Genomic DNA, 17,467 nt, shown 5'->3' on the forward strand with positions numbered 1-17,467 from the left:
AACTGTGTTAATTGATAAGGATTCGCATGTATTCACTAAATCTAAGTTATATTTTATCAAATAAGATTACCTAGTCAACCAGCTTTCATGTTATCCAACTTGAGAGACTGGATATATAATCATGTGAACACATATCCAAACTGTCTGGCTCAGGTTCCAGACTACTCCCTGAGTATTACAGAGAAAGTGAACAAAGTTCAGGAGTGACCTGATGCAACATTCGGATGAACATTGTCACTGTCCTTTAAGTTGTGTGTGGGGTACTCCATAGGAATTCCAAGGCTGAGTGTAGAGTTGAGATACTTTTCTGCTTATGACTTGTAACACTCTGTGGCTGTTGTCTTTGAAAATATCTATCAAAGTGAATTCTTTGAAATTTCCTCGATCCTCTCTGCCCTGTGTGTTGCCATCCAGATTGTTAAATGAGTATGAACAAGAAGGCCACCATTGTTCCACATTAGGAGTCTTCTGTTTGTAAAAAGTGAAGGAGATGTTTCATTGCTTTCTTTTTCTTTTCTTTTTTTTTTTTAAAGTAGGCTCCGCACTCAGCGTGGAGCCAGTGTTGGGCTTGAACTCACGACCCTAAGATTAAGAACTGAGCTAAGATCAAGGGTCGGACACTTAAGTGACCAAGCCAAGCCACCCAGGCACCCCTGAAATTTTTGATTCAAAAAAACTTCTCAAAATTTTTTTTTCTTTCTTTGTTAGGCACGCCTGGCCAGTTTAGTTGGTAGACCATATGACTCTTGATCTCACGATTGTGGATTTGGGGCCCTTATTGGGTGTAGAGATTACTTTAAACAAAAAACATTGTTTAGTGGAACCTTCAACTCAGTATAAAACATGCATTCTACCATGTAGATTTGGGAAGGGAAATAAAAGTGGTTTTTTTGTTCTTTTTTTTTTTTTTTTTTTTTTTAATTCCCCAGCCCCCTTAATGAGTGCTCATCCTCCAGAAAGAATTGTTTGATTAAAGCATGTTTTTCTTTATATCAAAAATCCACAATCAGGGCCAAAATCTATGCAAGATGGCTGGTGTGGTGATGATATGCCATTGCCTGGAAATCGCCCCACTGGCTGGGAAGAGGAAGAGGATGTAGAGATTGGAATGTGGAATAGTAATTCATCTCAAGAGCTTAACTCATCTTTAAATTGGCCACCATATACAAAGAAAATGTCATCGAAGGTAAACATTTCAAGGGCAAAGCTCTTGAAACTTTAAATTCCACAGGTAGTGTACCCTCAGAAAATTAGTGTTCTTCCTGCCCATTTATGGCAATCAGTACAGTGTAGGCAGTCCCCAACTTAGTTATAGCCTCTTGTATGGGCAGCCACCTAGGAAACGGAAGACCGCAGGAACTTCCTTTCTCCCCACTGCTATAGCTTGGGATTTCTCTCCTCCTCCCCTTCCATCAGTGCTGCCTGGGACAACCCCCCACTCCAGGGTGGTACCTGCAGTGGTGGGGGTGAAGAGAAGGGCAGATCTCCGAGTTGACTCTCCGTTGGCGCTGCCAGTTCATCTCCCATTCCACCTCACCTGCAGTCCTGACCTCCCCTTTATCCAGAATAACCATCTTTTTCATCCCCCATCCGTAGCCCTCCCCCTCCCCCGGAAGGTCCTGTGACAAATATCCCTAGGAATGAGCAGAGTTTGATTTTTCTCTGATATGCGGACAGATCTTATTCCCAGACCTGCTGGTGCATCAGAGCCCTATGGCGTTCTTTACAAGTACGGCTTCCTGTACCCCAGGCCTCCTACAGTTCTGGAAATCGGACCCCAGATGTCTCTGATGCAGAGCCAGAGCTGAGAAGCACTGACGTAGAACACTGGTTCTTAACACGTGCTGTTGGATGCTGGTGTCAGCTTCTTTTGGGAACCATTTTCAGAATATGTGCCCAGGCCCCCAGGCGGTTCTCCCTACCCCACCCTGTTTGAGAACCGCTCGCCCCCTTCTCCCCCACCCCCTGACCTTAGAGGTCAAATATCCAGTAGTTCCACTAGCTGCCTACCAGGGTCCCTCCCTTTTAATCCTGGGATTCTCAGTCTAGGGCCTACCATTTTCATTTAAAAATATGTTTCATGTGGCTGAATTTGCCCATTGCCTCTCCATATAGCTTTTGAATTGCTTTCCCATATTTTACATAAGCCATTTGATCCTCATGACCTTCCGAGGTAGAATACCAATGAGGAATTTGAGACCGGAAAAGGTGGTGACTTGCCCAGAGATGCTTAACTAGTAAGTGACAGAGCAAGGACTTCAGTTTAGGTCTTCCGATTCCAAACCCTGTGTTCTTCCCACTGGACCATGCTGTTTTGTGACTTTGTCTTTCCTTACAGGGTCTGAGTGGCAAAAAAAGGAGAAGGGAAAGGGTGTGTAGCCTTTTTACTCTTTCTCCTTTGTTTCTGCTAGTAAAAATCTTTTAGAAAGCAACTGCAAACACTTATTTAGCCTCTGCTGTGTGCCAGGTACTGTGCTTGGTGCTGGGGATTCAAAAACACTAGGAAATGAGCTGCACCCTCGAGGAGCTCAGAGTCTAGTGTGGGGCTGTAGGAGAGGGCCGAGGAGTGACCGCTTGAGTTTGGAACATGCCTGTGGGTGGGGTGTGCCAGGGAAATAGTAGCCTGACTAGTAGCCTGTAGAACTTCTGGAAAGAGGTAGCAAGAGATCTGGCTCTGTAGTTAGATTAAGGGCAGATATGGGACTGCTGGATGGCTCAGTGGGTTAAGGCAGTATGGGACTGCTGGATGGCTCAGTGGGTTAAGCCTCTGCCTTCAGCTCAGGTCATGATCTCAGGGTCCTGGAATCGAGCCCCACATCGGGCTCTCTGCTCAGCAGGGAGCCTGCTTCCCCCTGTCTCTCTGCCTGCCTCTCTGCCTACTTGTGATCTCACTCTGTCAAGTAAATAAATAAAAATAAAATCTTAAAAAAAAAAAAAAAAAGATTAAGGGCAGATAGTAAAGTCTTTTCCTTATCATGCCAAAGAATTTGAACTTTATTCTGTATAAAATATAGAGCCAGTGAAATTGCATAGAAGGCAACATGAGTTGGTTTTTTGTTTTTGTTTTTGTTTTAATTACTTTCTTTAAAGAAAGCTGACCAGTGATTCTATGAAAGACAATTGGCACAGAGGAGAGACCAGAGTTGGGGGATCTCAGTCAGGAAGCTTCTGCATTCATTCAGGTGAAAAGTGAGGGCCTGCATTGGGAAGCCAGAGTGGATGTGTAGTGCAAGGGACTGATTGGAGAGGCATTTCAGAATCGAAGGGACAGAAGGCCTCAGCAGCCGTTGAGGCGCGGGGGCGGGGGTAGGGGACAGAGGAATCAAGGATGACTTCAGAAACCGGGGCGAGGGTTAGGTGCTTGCTTCAGAGACCTGCGCTTGGGAGGGGGAAGAAGCTGTGTTCTGTCCCATGGTCGGAAGGAACAGGCGGTAGCAATGGGAGAGGGGAATTAAGGTGACACACCGAGAGTGGCTGGCCCCGTGATCCCTGTGGCATCTAGCCTCCTGTCAGCCAGGCTCATCATCAAGGACCATATTCCCTCAAAACATGTCTCAAAATCATTTCTGTACTGCCCATGCCCAGCCAGCCTTGGCAGCCAGCACCAGGGCTGGCGGTGGGGGGATCCCCAGCCTCAGCTGCCGCTGGGGTACTATGTTCCTCAGCAACACAAATTAAAATTTTAAAATAGCTTTTCATTTGGAAACATGGGATGCTTTTCCAGTACAGTGCTCATAGCATAATTAAATGACTGGTTACATTGGCTTCTTTGGACTAACCTATGGAACCTAACAACTACTTTGACTTTAGTGTGGTGTCAGAACTCCACAAATCCAGATTGTTGAAGTACTTAGAGCACAATCCAGTTGTAAACTGGAAACTGTGATGAGCCATTCTCATTATTCTGAGGATCTTTTTTCTTTTTGTGGGTCATCAAGGCCCTTTGCTTCCGTCTTTTCCTTCTGACTACTTGCCTTTAGAGATTTCTCTGTACATTACAGCTCTACCAGAGGACTGCAGCAAAGGAAGTTGAAAATCAAATAAGTTGATTTGTAATTGTTAACAACTCTGCTAAGAGTTTGTTGGAGGAGAATTTAATTGGCTAAAAATGAGAGTTGGGAATTGTCTTGAAGTTTTTATTAATCCATCACTGTGCTCAGATCAATAGAGGTGGCCATGGTAGCTTTCTACTCTTTTGTTTTCCAAAGGGAACCATGAAAGGTGGAAACAAACAAGAAGAAGCTTGGATAAATCCATTCGTTAAACAGTTTTCAAATATCAGTTTTTCGGTAAGTGTATTTTCCTAGCAGCCCCCTCCCCTTTTAATGGTGGTCTGTAAATTTACTCTAAGTACGGTTTTTTGGTTTTCTTAACAAGTTACTACTGTCTTTCAGTTGTATGCATGTGCTGGAGGTTAGAGTAGAATTGGCCTTGAAGCCGCCTTTATTTTTATAATTTTAGCTAAAAATATTGATCACATCTTATTTTGAAAATTTTTTCTTATTACGCAGTGAAAAGACTTTCAGTCCTTGATTTTTGACAAATAGTGAAGTAAAGTACAAAATTTCATCTTTAATTTATTTTCATTGATAAATTAAGACCTGCTAACACACTGTGTTTTCTCACTTCAGAGAGACTCACCAGAAGAAAATGTACAGAGCAATAAGATGGATCTTTCCGGAGGTAGGAAAAAGTTAAATCCATTGGGGTTCGTATTTATCGTAGAGGGACAAATGTTTCTGTGATGTCATGGTTCTAAGTAAGCACTGACCTGGACCAAGAGAGTGGAGATCTGAGTTCTTGTCGCAGCATTCCTGTGCTCTTAGCACACTAGAGTGCGGTGGTGTATGAGTGGACTGCCTTCAAAGTACAAGCCACTGTGCAGGTCTAAGGTCATCATGATTGTAGTCTGTGATGATCTCAGATCTAGTCTGATCAAAAAGGTGTTATCCAGGTTGTGTGATAGACTCTTAGTAATTTATCAAACCGTAGGTGCAAAGGCCCAGATCATATGACAGAGACAAGTTGAACCAGGCTGGAGAAATGGAAGTAGTTCCATGTAATAGAAGAAGAAATATAAATTAATCGTGGTGGTGGGAGTGTGGTCGATGAGAGAAGCTTCGACTAGGGGAGGGTGTTAGAATATGAGGACGGTGCTAAATCATGAGGAGGTGGGGGCTTTGAACTTCATTCTGGAGGTATGGAATTAAGTAATTTTAAATAATAGGAAAATGACATGATTGGGATTTATGTTTTTAAAAAAATGTGGCTACAGGTTGAAAAGATCCTAGGACAGAAGAGATTGGTGGCAGAAGACTGAGAAAAAGATACTAAAAGTATCAAAAGTGGTTCGAGATTTGTTGCAGTAGCCAGTGATGATTTCAAAGCTCTAAATAAGATAGTAGGTGGGAAGGCTCTTTATTCAGTGAAGATGAAGGAATTAGGATCAACAAAGTTGAGAACCAATCTGAACCAATTCATTGTGGGGGTTGGGGGAGTGGGTGTGGTGAAAGCTGATTTCCAGCTTGCTTTCTTGCTTACTTTCAAGATTTTATTTATTTGAGAGAGAGAGAAAGAAACAGAAGGAGCAGGGGGAGGGAGAGATTTCCAGCTTCCTTGACTGGACCCTTTAGTAGGTGGTAGTGTTACTCTGTCAGTCCAATTCTAGACAGGAGAGAGAATTACACAGCGATTTGAGCAGGAAGGTTTATTAATATAAATATGAAGAATTACTCTCATAGTAAAGTTTCGACTAGTAAGAAGTAAAGGGACCACAAAAGAAGATAGAGTAGCAGAGGTAAGGAGAGGTCACTAACTTTAGGACAGAGAGAGTGTGCATCTGAGCCAGGGCTGAGATCCAGACCCTGGGACCTGGCCCTCTGCTCACCACATGGCAGAGATGTCACTGTGGTGCCACACTAGAACCACAGGATATCTGTCTTCTGGGGAGGTGTCTCACTTGAGCTCTGCTACAGAACTGCCACAGTGGATGCTGGTGGGAGCAGTAAGCCTGGCAGGGGCATGTGTCTGGGGCAGCTGCCTGTGCTGCAGTAGAGAGCATTGGGGCCTGGGAGGCACCATCGGTCTTCTGGTGGTGTCTCCTGCGGCCTCTGCCGACAGAGCTGCAGTGTCAGCTGGCAAAGGGAAAAACAGGTAAAGGGTCTAGATCCCTTTATTTCTGGGGAGAAGTGAGAGCTGAGAGGCAGTGGGTTGATGATTGGTACAGTTCACCCCACCCTGTGTCCACCCATCTTCTGTACACATCCTTGTGCACACACTTCCGTTCCAGTGTAGTGGCAAAGCGACTGTCTCTCTTCTTAGCGAGGCACAGCTTTCTTTCCTACAGGTGAGGAAGTCTGCCCTTCCCTTCAGGTTGAGATAGACATAGTCCCAAGAGTTGTTGCATTTATTATTGGCTGCTCAAAGTCAGTCACAATTGAGACTGAAGGACTCCGTTGTAAAGTTAACTTTCAGTGTCTTGTGAATAAAATATAAATGGGAAAGAGAAGAACTGGTCAGCCTCTACGAGCACACTCGTGTAACGAGCCATAGAAAGCATGCAGAGCGAGTCCTGCCCACGTTTCTGTCATGGTCCAAGTGGTGGTTGGTGTGCATGGCTTCTTTCTTGCGGCACCCATTCCTGCTGCCTCAGCACCCTGTGTTCTGCTGGTCCAGTGACCCAAACCTCTGTTCCCAGAGGGTCTGAGCCCTTATTTATGTGCCTTTTCTTGATTGCTGTAGTTTTTAGTTAACCTTTACTAGTGGGCCTGGAAATACTGAAGAGCGCCCCCCCCCCCCGAAAACCCCTGGATTCGAATCCTTGTGGCCTTCATTTTATATTAGAAAACCCATTTCCCCTTGGTGATCAGAATCAATCATGCCAGCCAATACACAAGCTCTTTTTTGCCTGTGGTTCTGTGGCACAGGAAGGCAAAATGTCCAGGTGTAGTGTTCATCTTATAATTCAGCTGCCTGATGTGTGTCCTGGTAGAACCATTTTGTCTCTTGAGATCTCCAAACCTGCAGAGTTGCCAGACCAGGAAGCAAGAATTCTCTGAGTGGTTTATGAGGTATAATAGTGAGAGAAGCCACTCTCATTCTCACCTTTTGATTTCTAGACCTCTATATTCTGGCAATGAGGAAGACACTGTGTCCTGTGAGGCAGAAGCCTATTCCCCTTCTCTCTCTTTTTAAGATTTGTTTATTTGAGAGAGAGAACACGAGCAGGAAGGATAGAGGGAGAGAAAAACTCAAGCAGACTCCAAGATAAGCACATAACCTGGCATGGGGCTCGATCTCACAAACCTGAGATCGTGACCTGAACTAAACTCAAAGGTCAGACGCCTAACCAACTGTACCACCCAGGTGCCTGTCCTTTGAGGATGCTGTCCCCTGACTTGCTTTGTAATCAGTTCTGCCCATCAGTTTGGCTAGCTACTTTTGGGTGATGATGTGTGCAGTCAGACCAGTTGATCCTGTGGACACGATCCCTTCACTGTCCTCCTTTTGCTGGGGAGTGAGTTGCTTGATTAGGCGCAGTGCTGTGAGAATTAAGCCTTCTGCAAGACCACGGGTGGCAGAAGCATTACAGCCGGGAAAAGCAAATTCATACCCAGAATATGGGTGTGTTTCTGTGAGGCCAGTGCTCTGCCTTCTCCTTGGCTCACCGAATGGCAGAGAAGTTGCTGTGCTGCTGTGCTGGTGGGACTTGCTGGAAATCTGCCCTCTAGGGTGCTGAGCAAAGCTGTTCATAGAGAGGTGTCTCAAGGTTTTGAGGTATGTGGAAATGCTGGGAGACGCTGGCCAGGGGTTGTGGCTGAGCACCCTGCACTGCAGGAATGGGGCAGTGGAGAAGCAGCCAGGTGAACATTGAACTTCCTCCCTCAGTGGCTCTCCAGCGCCCTCTACTGACAAAGCCTGGCAAAAGAAAAATGTAAAGAGCCCAGATGTGCTTTTCACTCAGCAGTCAAAAAGGGTGACTTTGGAGCTGAGAGCCATTAAAGCAATCAATAAGTGGCCATTATTAGAGATAGGAAATCTGTAGGAATAACAGGTTCGGTTGACAAGAAATTGAGTTTAAAATTTCAGAGAAGTCAAAATGAGGAGAGTAATGGACAGGAAAACAGAGAGGGGAAAATGGGTACCAGTCTGTCTTCAGTTTCTTTGTCTGCTAAATGGAGGTGACAATAGTAGTGTTACCAGCATTAAATTCGAACACGCATTTTAAACAGTGCCTGGCACATAGTGGGCATCTATCCAGTGGTGCTTTGTCTTGGCTGTTTTTGTTATTTGTATCTGGGAACTATGTTTTTATTACTAAATTAAGCAGATTAAAGATGACCGAAGAAGTCTTAACCATCTTAGTACTGGTCTGTTTTCAAGTTAATTGATTCAGTAAAATAACAGTATCTGCTAAACCCAACTTTTCTTCTGGGCATGCCAAATTTATTGAATGCATTTTTTACATGTTCTTGTCAAGGCAGAAGTCATGTCAGGGAGTGAATATTTTGCTTTCTGCTATAAATTTATCTGAAACCCATGAGATTGTTTTCCCACATAGTAACATAGTTTCCTGTATTTCTTAGGAATGTTACAGGACAAACGAATGGAGATAGATAAACATAGCCTAAATATTGGTGATTACAATCGAACGGTCGGGAAAGGCCCTGGTTCTCGGCCTCAGATTTCCAAAGAGTCTTCCATGGAGCGCAGCCCTTACTTTGATAAGGTAAGTTGTTCGTTTTGTTTTGTTTTGTTTTGTTTTACCCCTGTGGCTGATAAACCAGTACACTTAATAGCATAATTTTCTCATCAGTGGTTTAGGGCATTTAATATAAAGTACTGTAATCTGGTGCTATTACTGGATTCTTAGTTCATTCTCCTCTTTATGTTTCAGTTTAGCATAGGGATTGCATTTGTATTTTCTTCTTAATCCCGTAAAATATGTCTGGTTCTTTTCATGTACTCTAGAATTAACACTAATCTCTTCTGTTTTCTACCCGTTTCCTGTTGGTGCTGCAATGTCACGTGACTTCTCTTCTGTTCCTGCAATGATTTCTCCCTTCTGCTTGTTTGCTTGGCTGGTGTTGCACATCTTTCTGTCTGTCCACTCAGGATGGCATTGTAGCAGATGAATCCCAAAACATGCAGTTTATGTCCAGTCAAAGCATGAAGCTTCCCCCTTCAAATAGTGCACTACCTAACCAGGCCCTTGGCTCCATAGCAGGGCTGGGTATGCAAAACTTGAATTCTGTTAGACAGGTAAGTCCACGTGTATATTTTAGGCTCTCTGTTGAATGATTTATATAAGTAATGAGATCTCTCTCACATGTAGTTACTGTGTTTAAATCAATAATACAGTGTAGTGTTGGGATGTCTGCCCCTGAAGAATCCCACTGGTATTCTTTCACTGTTGCTTCCTTTTGTAGAATGGCAATCCCAGTATGTTCGGTGTTGGAAACACAGCAGCACAACCCCGGGGCATGCAGCAGCCTCCAGCACAACCTCTTAGTTCATCTCAGCCTAATCTCCGTGCTCAAGTGCCTCCTCCATTACTCTCCCCTCAGGTAGTCACTCGGGCCCTCCTCTCTTCTCTTGACCTGCAGAAACTTCATATTTGAATGAGGCGGCTAATGGCTCGTCCTTGTGTCTTTGAGGTGCAGCTAATTCAGCACCAGCTGTCCTTACAGAAGGATGTGGGCAGGGTAAAGAAAATGAGTCCAAGTTAAATGAAACCTAAAGTTTACCATTCCCTTCCGTAAAACACCTTAAGGAGAGCAGGACAATAGCAAAGTCAATGGGTTGGTTTAAGATCATCTTTTAGTTAACCCAGGGAAGTATATATGAACAGTAAAGCAAAAGAAGACAGAACATTACCAGCCCTCCAAGTAAATAGTCCACAGATTTAATTATTCTATTGACAGTTCAGAATACACCGTACATTTAGTTAGTTTTGACCTATTTGATCAACATTATTAACTTGCCGTTGTGATCCTAAGGTTCCAGTTTCATTGCTGAAGTATGCACCAAACAACGGTGGCCTGAATCCGCTCTTTGGCCCTCAACAGGTAGCCATGCTGAACCAGCTATCCCAACTAAACCAGCTTTCTCAGATCTCCCAATTACAGGTAAGTAGAGGAACAGCCTTAGTCCTGTACGTTTATTGGGTGTCAGCCATGTATAGGAAGTGTTGCAGCAAACAGAGTCGGCGCTATGGCCCTCAGGGAGCTTATGGTCTGTGGGTGAGGACAGACCATGACCTCGAAGGACAGATGCTCTGTGAGGACCCCCAGCCAGGTCTGAAGGGGAGGCAGGGGTAGGGTGACTGGGGAAAATGTCCCTGATGAAGTACAAGTTTATATTGAACAAGAGACCGGATTCTACGGTGGCTTGAGGCCAGGAGTCCCAGGGAGAGGTGACGCCAGATGAGGCTACACTGTAGGTGTGTGCATCCGCGGCAGTCACCTGAAGCTCGCAGCTCTCTGACGCCGAGACGCTGACAGCCTTTTCACCTTCTTCCTCCAGCGATTGTTAGCGCAGCAGCAAAGGGCCCAGAGTCAGAGAAGCGTGCCTTCTGGGAACCGGCAGCAGCAAGACCAGCAGGTAGATGACATCTGTAATCTGAACTCATTGCAGTAGAATTGTAACGAGATGCGAAATGCCTTTATTAAAATAGAGTGGAATACGTGGTTGGTTAAGTCTCCTGTTTGCCTAAAAGTCCTCTTAACTGATATGCAGCTGATTGTTCAACTTCCTGCCTAGGAGGAGGAGTGAATTTGGCAGTGAGGAGGAATATGTGGCTGTCTGGGAAGCCTTTCTGTCCACCGTGTTTCCCAATCATCTCTTTGTTTCTAGGGTCGACCTCTTAGCGTGCAGCAGCAGATGATGCAGCAGTCCCGGCAACTCGATCCCAGCCTGTTGGCAAAGCAGCAGACCCCGCCATCTCAGCAGCAGCCACTCCATCAGCCAGCCATGAAATCTTTCCTCGAGAATGTCATGCCCCACACTACACCCGAGCTGCAAAAAGGGCCATCACCAATAAATGCTTTCAGCAACTTCCCGATAGGTAGGTTTCTCGTTGCCCTGAACATTCAGGTGATGCTCGGGGCCCCTGGCTTACTGTCTCTGCTCCTTGAGAGGCACAGTTTTGTCCCCTCGGGAAAACCATGCCGGCCCTGGGACCCATTCCTCTCCAAGAGCTGCTTTGCCTCTTGCCGGTTCAGTAGTCTTGTTTCACGGAAGGCCTCTTTCCATGTAAAAAAACGACACTGATTCCAAACCCCCTGCTCTTTCACAGTGGGTTAGAATAAACATGAAGTTGCTCTGAAGCCCCAGGTAGCTTCATCGTAGGGTAGAAGAGGGAAGGTTAGCAGTAACCACGTGCCAGAGATGCACTGAGCCGCGCTGCTCTGCAGGGACAGCTGGGAACAGTTACATCTCTGCTTTCAGAACCTGGAATTGCGATTCTCACCTACATAGTGTGGGATGGTCTCTGGTCTGCGTGGAGAAAATCACGGCTAGAGGAGGATTGCCTTGGTCGCCCCTGCAGTTGCTCCCTCTTTCCTTTCTTCGCTCTGTCCCCAGGCATTATTCCCTCTGGAAATATCAGGCCTGAATGTTTTCTTCTTCTTTGAGTCTCTTTTCTCCTTTGTGCCTTTGATTCTATTTTGAGCCTTGATCATACCCTCTTCATTTTGCTTTTTCTTTCTGTCTTTTCCTATAACTGTGTTTTCTTGTAAACCAGCTTGGTTGGTTGCTGGCCCAACTGGGTCCAAGACAGTTGGTGTGCATGTTCCGGGCTGTGGGCAGGGCCTGGAGCCTGCTATTAATTCACTCTGGCTGGACAGTACACATTTTGGCTCCCCCTGGTATTGCTGTGGACTCTCAGCTAGGATGTGGGTTGCACTTTGAGTCCTTGGAGTGGTTAGCAATCTCATTAGGTTTCTGGAAGCAGTTCCCTTGCCAGTTACCAATGTAGATAAATACCTTAGAATTTATCTAGATTGTGATCCCAGAGACAATAGTAGTGTGGTGAAAGAATACTCAAGTACACTGAGACATTGTGATCTTACCAGTGAAGGGAAGTAACTCTTGCTGTTGCATACTAGACATACAGATTGGGCCATTGAGGAGGTAAGTTTCTAAATATGGGATTTCCTGTTCTGACTGGCTTTATAGAGATACTTCTCCTGGGGTGCCTGGGTGAACACGTGCCCCCCCCCCCCCCAAAAAAAAAAACAAATTTTTAAAAAAAAAAAAAAAAACCTACTTCTTGGTTAAGAAGTCTGCTGAACCTGTACAAACACAGTATGGTTGTCTAAATCAGGTATTGGCAAACTAGAGCCTGTTGACCAAATTTGGCCAGCTGGCTGGTTCTGTAAATAAAGTTTTATTGGAACACAGCCTTGCTCTTTTGTTAATGTGTTATTTTGTGGCAGCTTTTTTGCTACAACAGAGTTACGTAGAGACACTGAGACCTTGTGCCCCACAGAGCCTGAAATCGTTACTGTCTGAACCTTCACAGGTTCACAGAAAAATTTGCCAAGTCTTGGGTTTAGCTAAGGAGTCCAGAGAGCAGCAAATATAATTGTTCTCTCCAAAAATAAGGGATGATATTAGAGAATTCACACTGTTAAAGTTTTTAAGATTGAATGACCTGTTATCAATCACATGGACTGTCATGAAACCCAAGTATTAAAAACTATTTGTTTTGAAATTTAGAATAGGAACAGCGTGGCTGTGTGTTAAACAAAGATTCTGGTTCCCACTGGAGTCTTTTTGTAACAGGCATCTCAGATGATTCTGATATTGACGGTCCTTGGATTAAACTTAAGAAACCCTGGCTTAATAAGGTCAGTTTTCTGACCAGAATATCTAAGATGGAAATTCCATCCTTGTTCCAAGAGGGTATCTGAATCTGATGTGTGTCATCAGCAAAGTTCAAGGAAATTGTGCTTTGAGATACGAGAGTCTCACCCTTAAGTACAATTGCTAGAGCAAGACATTTTTACTTTCAAGTGACAGTGTCTTTTGTCTGGCCAGTCGAAAATTGTTGTTTACAAGCAAAAGATAACAACTGAAAGTGTTTATTAATATTTCTTCATGCATGGTGCTCTTGGGGGATAGCTAAAGAGATCTATTTTAGGGGCGCCTGGGTGGTTGGTCGAGTGTCTGACTCTTGGTTTTGGCTCAGGTCAGGTTCTCAGGATTGTGAGATAGAGCCCGGTGTTGGGCTCCGTGCTAGGCATGGAGGCTGCTTGAGATTCTCTCTCCTCCTGCCTCCCTGCCCCGGCCTCCTCTGTGCATGTACTGTCTTGCTCTAATACATAAATAACTCTTTTTAAAAAAAATCTTTTATTGGAGATAAGCTTTAATAATTGGCTTCCTTTAAATTATCTCTTCTTTTATCAAGGAATTTTTAAATTACCAAAATTATATGAAGAAATGGTTTTCCACAGTTGACACAGTTGTGGTTTTAACAGTTTGATGGTTTGAAAACATTGGGTTATTGAATAGTAGACTAGCTGTTAAGGATTTTTATTTGTTGCTCTCTGATAATGTAGCCACGGCTCTTCTCTCTGTGTTATTTCTGCACAGCCTTGGCTGGCGGCCCAGACTGTCTGTTCTGCCTGCCTTGCCTTTGTCTGTAATCATTTGGCTGTGCCACATTTGCGGGGTGATATTTATTAAGGAACATTCACAGGATTGAAAACAGATTAGTTACATGTGCTTTTCCAGAAAATGGAAGTTATGGTATCAGAAGGAAAATGTGCTGTATTTTATAAAGGGGTTTTTCTGGGCACCTGGGTGGCTCAGATGGTTAAGCGTCTGCCTTAGGTCATGATCTCCAGGTCTTGGGATTGAGCCCCACGTCAGGCTCCCAGCTCAGTGGGGAGTCTGCTTCCCCTCTCTCTGTATACCTCCCCCTGCTTGTGCTCTCTCTGTCTCACTTCCTTTCAAATGAATAAATAAAATTTTAAAATAGGGTGCCTGGGTGGCTCAGTGGGTTAAACCGCTGCCTTCGGCTCAGGTCATGATCTCAGGGTCCTGGGATCGAGTCCCGCATCGGGCTCCCTGCTCAACAGGGGGCCTGCTTCCCTCTATCTCTCTCTCTGCCTGCCTCTCCATCTACTTGTGATCTCTCTCTCTCTCTCTGTCAAATAAATAAATAAATAATCTTAAAAAAAAAATCTTTAAAATAAATAAAGTGGTTTTCTATTATTTTATTTTTAGGCTTGAACTCAAACTTGAATGTAAATATGGATATGAACAGTATTAAAGAGCCACAGTCAAGACTAAGGAAGTGGACTACAGTGGACAGCATTTCTGTGAACACATCTTTGGATCAAAACTCCAGCAAACATGGTAGGAAATAACATTCTTAAATTTTGTACTTTAAATATAAGGTTGTAGACTACTAAATTTAGGTCTTTGTTTTATTTTATTTATTATTTATTCATTTATTTTTTAGAGGGAGGGCTGGGATGAGGGAGGAGAGAGAATCTTAAGCAGGTTCCACATCAGTGTGGAGCCCAGCTCAGTCTCACGACCCTGAAACTGAGAGCCAGATCCTTAACCGACTGAACCACCCAGGCGCTTCTAGGCCTTTATTTTATTTTAAATGGCTTTTCTAGCCAAATTCTCTTATAACCTTTCCTCTTTACTGAAAAATGCTTTATTATTAAATCTTAGTTAAAATCAAAAAGCAAAATTAACTTTTATTACAGATTGTATAAAATAGAGATTGAGTATACGTTTGTGTTTTAAAAATTATTCCCCCTTTGATGGTCATTTAGGTTTCTGCAGTTGGTTTTATTGTTCTAATATTCTACTTAGCATATACTCAATTTAGTATGATGGGGAGAATATTAAAAACTCCCAGCATAGTTTGACTTCTGCCAGTTTTTTGTATAATGGCATGTTTTCTCGATACATTTTATTGCTATGTGTAAATCATATAGATTCAGTATTCTTGTTTTTTCATCTGTTAATTACATTTTTTTTTTTAGAAACATCATTTTCATCTTATTTAATATTATCAATTCATCTAGCAGATGTTAATGGAGTATCTTCTGCTTTCCAAGGACTGTGCTAGGCCACTTGGAGCACGTAGATACTTATGGACATGGATGTATACAGTTGAGCATATGTAAGCCAGGAAAAATACCCTGAAGAAACTCATTGTTTGGTCACAAAAATAAGGCTTGTGAACAACTTTAGTACGCTGTGATAGGTGCTATACATGCGAATCCATATGGTGGTAAAAATAGTATGATAATGTGAAGTCCATTGGAAGGTTGAGTCAGGAATGAGGAACTGTGGGTGTAGTGGGTGTGGAAGGGCTTCACAGAGAGACTGCTGAGCCGAGTCTTTGGCTTGACCATGCGAAGGAGTAAAGACAGAATACCAAAGAGTAACTGGCATTTGTAAAGCAAAAACAGGAGAGCCTGGTAGGTTCTGTTGTGTGGGCCTGTCACAGGGGTGAAGGGCCAGGGAAGGAGGAGGAGGAAGGCAAAGCCAGGGTAGTGGGAGGGAGCAAGTCCCAGACAACGTGATGCCGTCAGTCATTTAGAACTTGAAAGTGGTGGCTTTCCGAAGCACAGAAGACTCAAAGCAGTGCAAGACAGAAAGCAGTGGACACGGAGGGGATGCATGAGAAAGAGCCTTAGAATTAAGGATAGGAGGGCTGGGTAAGTAGCCCAACTCCTCGGGCAAACATGGGTTCATCCGGGACGTAGCTGCGTGGGCACTCGGTTGAGCGCTCTGCGGGACCGTGAACTCCTGCTGGGCGGGAGCATGGGAGCGCGGGAGTGTAATGTAGGTGATGGTGGCAGAAATGCAGGAGTCAGAGCAGGCATGGTGGACAGATACTGAGTTAATTTTAGGCTTGTCAAGTGTAGTATTTTGGGTAGTGCACAATACGGAAAAGCCCAGTAAGATATTAGGAATAGAGACCAGCAATTGGAAGAAAAATCTGAGCTAGAGTAATGTTTGGTATTCATCACAGTGTTGAGGTCATGGACGTGGATAAGGTTGCCTCAGAGGGACAGAGCCTAGAAAAGAATAAGGTCAGCATCCTGGAGCCACTAGCGGCAAAAGGAGTGTGTGGAGGGGTCAGATGTGGAGAGCCAAGAAAATGCTTCTGCCATGTGTTTTTCTGTCTTTTGGGGTTAAAATGGATATTTCCATGTCTGCCTCGCTTCTCTGAGCCTCAGTTTCTTTGTAAAAATGACCTGCCTCTTTCCTTCCTTGCACTGCTGTGGTAGATGTACCGTCCCTTGTATGTTCTCCAGTGTTCGGCCTCCTGGCAGATACGGTGCAAGACCACTTTCAAGTTCAGTGATTTGCCAGAGGAATTGACAGAACTCAGAAAAGCTGTAGTACTTATGATTATGATTTATTACAGCAAAAGAATCAGATGAAAATCAGCAGAGTAAAAAGGCACACAGGGCACAGTCCAGGAGAAGTTTCCTATAGTCCTCTCCCAGTGGAGTTTCACGGACCTAATTTCTCCAGAAACAATGTTGTGAAACCTCGTATAAAGTATTGCCAACCAGAGAAGCTCCCCCAAGCCTTAGTGTCCAGGGTTTTTACTGGGGGTCAGTCACGTAGGCATCAGACACATGCATGACTCAGTCTCCAAGCCCCCACAGCTCTCTCAGAAGTCAGACAAGGTCGCAGTATGGCCCAGGCCTCAGGCAGACACAAACAGGTGATGACTGGAAGTCATGTTGCCGTAAAGGATCTGGCCTGGCTGAGGCCCGGGGTCTGCAAAGGTACTCTGAACCTGCAGGATATTCTGTGTACTTGGAGGAGCGCAGGAGTGGTTGAGGGCCAGGCCTGAAGCGCTTTACAGTGTGTATGCTGGGCCTACTCTGCTAACCGTTTACTGCACCCGCTCCAGAGTAAGAAAAGCCAGCTTTGTTAAGAGAAGTAGGGTGGAATGGAGACAGGGACGTCCGACCAGGAAACTGTGCGTCACAGAAGGGTTGGACTAAGTTACTTGCTATGCTTTTTGGTCCTAAGATCCTTTGGCTAGAAGGTTGTTTATAAAATTGTTCCCTTGTCAGCCAAGCACCCAGCACAGTGTTCTGGGGCCGGGGGCAAGGCATATGTAGAAGAACATTTCAGTCTTAGGGTAGAGGGCAGGAGGGAACGGATTCCAGAAGGCCTGTGATCTCTTAAGCTGCGACATGAAAGATAACAGTTAACCAAGCAGAGGTGATGGGAGTGGACCCCAGGGGTGGTGTGGAGGCCTTATAGATAATTAAAGAGTTTGAGTGTTAGCCCCCCTGTCCTGGAGGGCTCACTATTGCAGAGAATTAAGCCGGGAAATGGTGAGATGTGTGTTTGGTGATTATCACTCTGACTACAGTGTGGCCGCCTGGGGAGTGGAGGTAGCCGGGCAGATCATCTAGGGAACTTCCAGAGCTTAGCCAGACAGGAGATGACTGTCGCCTGACCCAGT

General features: G+C 44.5%; 1 protein-coding gene across 9 annotated transcripts in view; it reads left to right on the top strand.

Annotated features, from left to right (window-relative positions):
* TNRC6A (trinucleotide repeat containing adaptor 6A) overlaps positions 1–17,467 on the top strand; it is a 104,955-nt gene that overhangs the window by 71,752 nt on the left and 15,736 nt on the right. For 6 of the 9 annotated variants that reach the window (XR_009407010.1, XM_059415148.1, XM_059415156.1 and 3 more), the window contains 11 exons: positions 1,011–1,186; positions 2,339–2,371; positions 4,209–4,289; positions 4,632–4,683; positions 8,586–8,728; positions 9,115–9,261; positions 9,429–9,566; positions 9,999–10,127; positions 10,525–10,602; positions 10,855–11,065; positions 14,233–14,364. Coding sequence is in view for 8 of the 9 variants with exons in the window: in XM_059415148.1 (XP_059271131.1) it covers positions 1,011–1,186; positions 2,339–2,371; positions 4,209–4,289; positions 4,632–4,683; positions 8,586–8,728; positions 9,115–9,261; positions 9,429–9,566; positions 9,999–10,127; positions 10,525–10,602; positions 10,855–11,065; positions 14,233–14,364 (1,320 nt within the window). In the remaining variant the exon portion in view is untranslated. The remainder of the gene's footprint in view (positions 1–1,010; positions 1,187–2,338; positions 2,372–4,208; positions 4,290–4,631; positions 4,684–8,585; positions 8,729–9,114; positions 9,262–9,428; positions 9,567–9,998; positions 10,128–10,524; positions 10,603–10,854; positions 11,066–14,232; positions 14,365–17,467) is intronic. The other 3 variants (XM_059415151.1, XM_059415154.1, XM_059415149.1) reach the window with 3 other exon arrangements.

Source organism: Mustela nigripes, chromosome 11 (genome assembly GCF_022355385.1).
Source record: "Mustela nigripes isolate SB6536 chromosome 11, MUSNIG.SB6536, whole genome shotgun sequence".
In the NCBI taxonomy this organism is placed as follows: Eukaryota; Metazoa; Chordata; class Mammalia; order Carnivora; family Mustelidae; genus Mustela; species Mustela nigripes.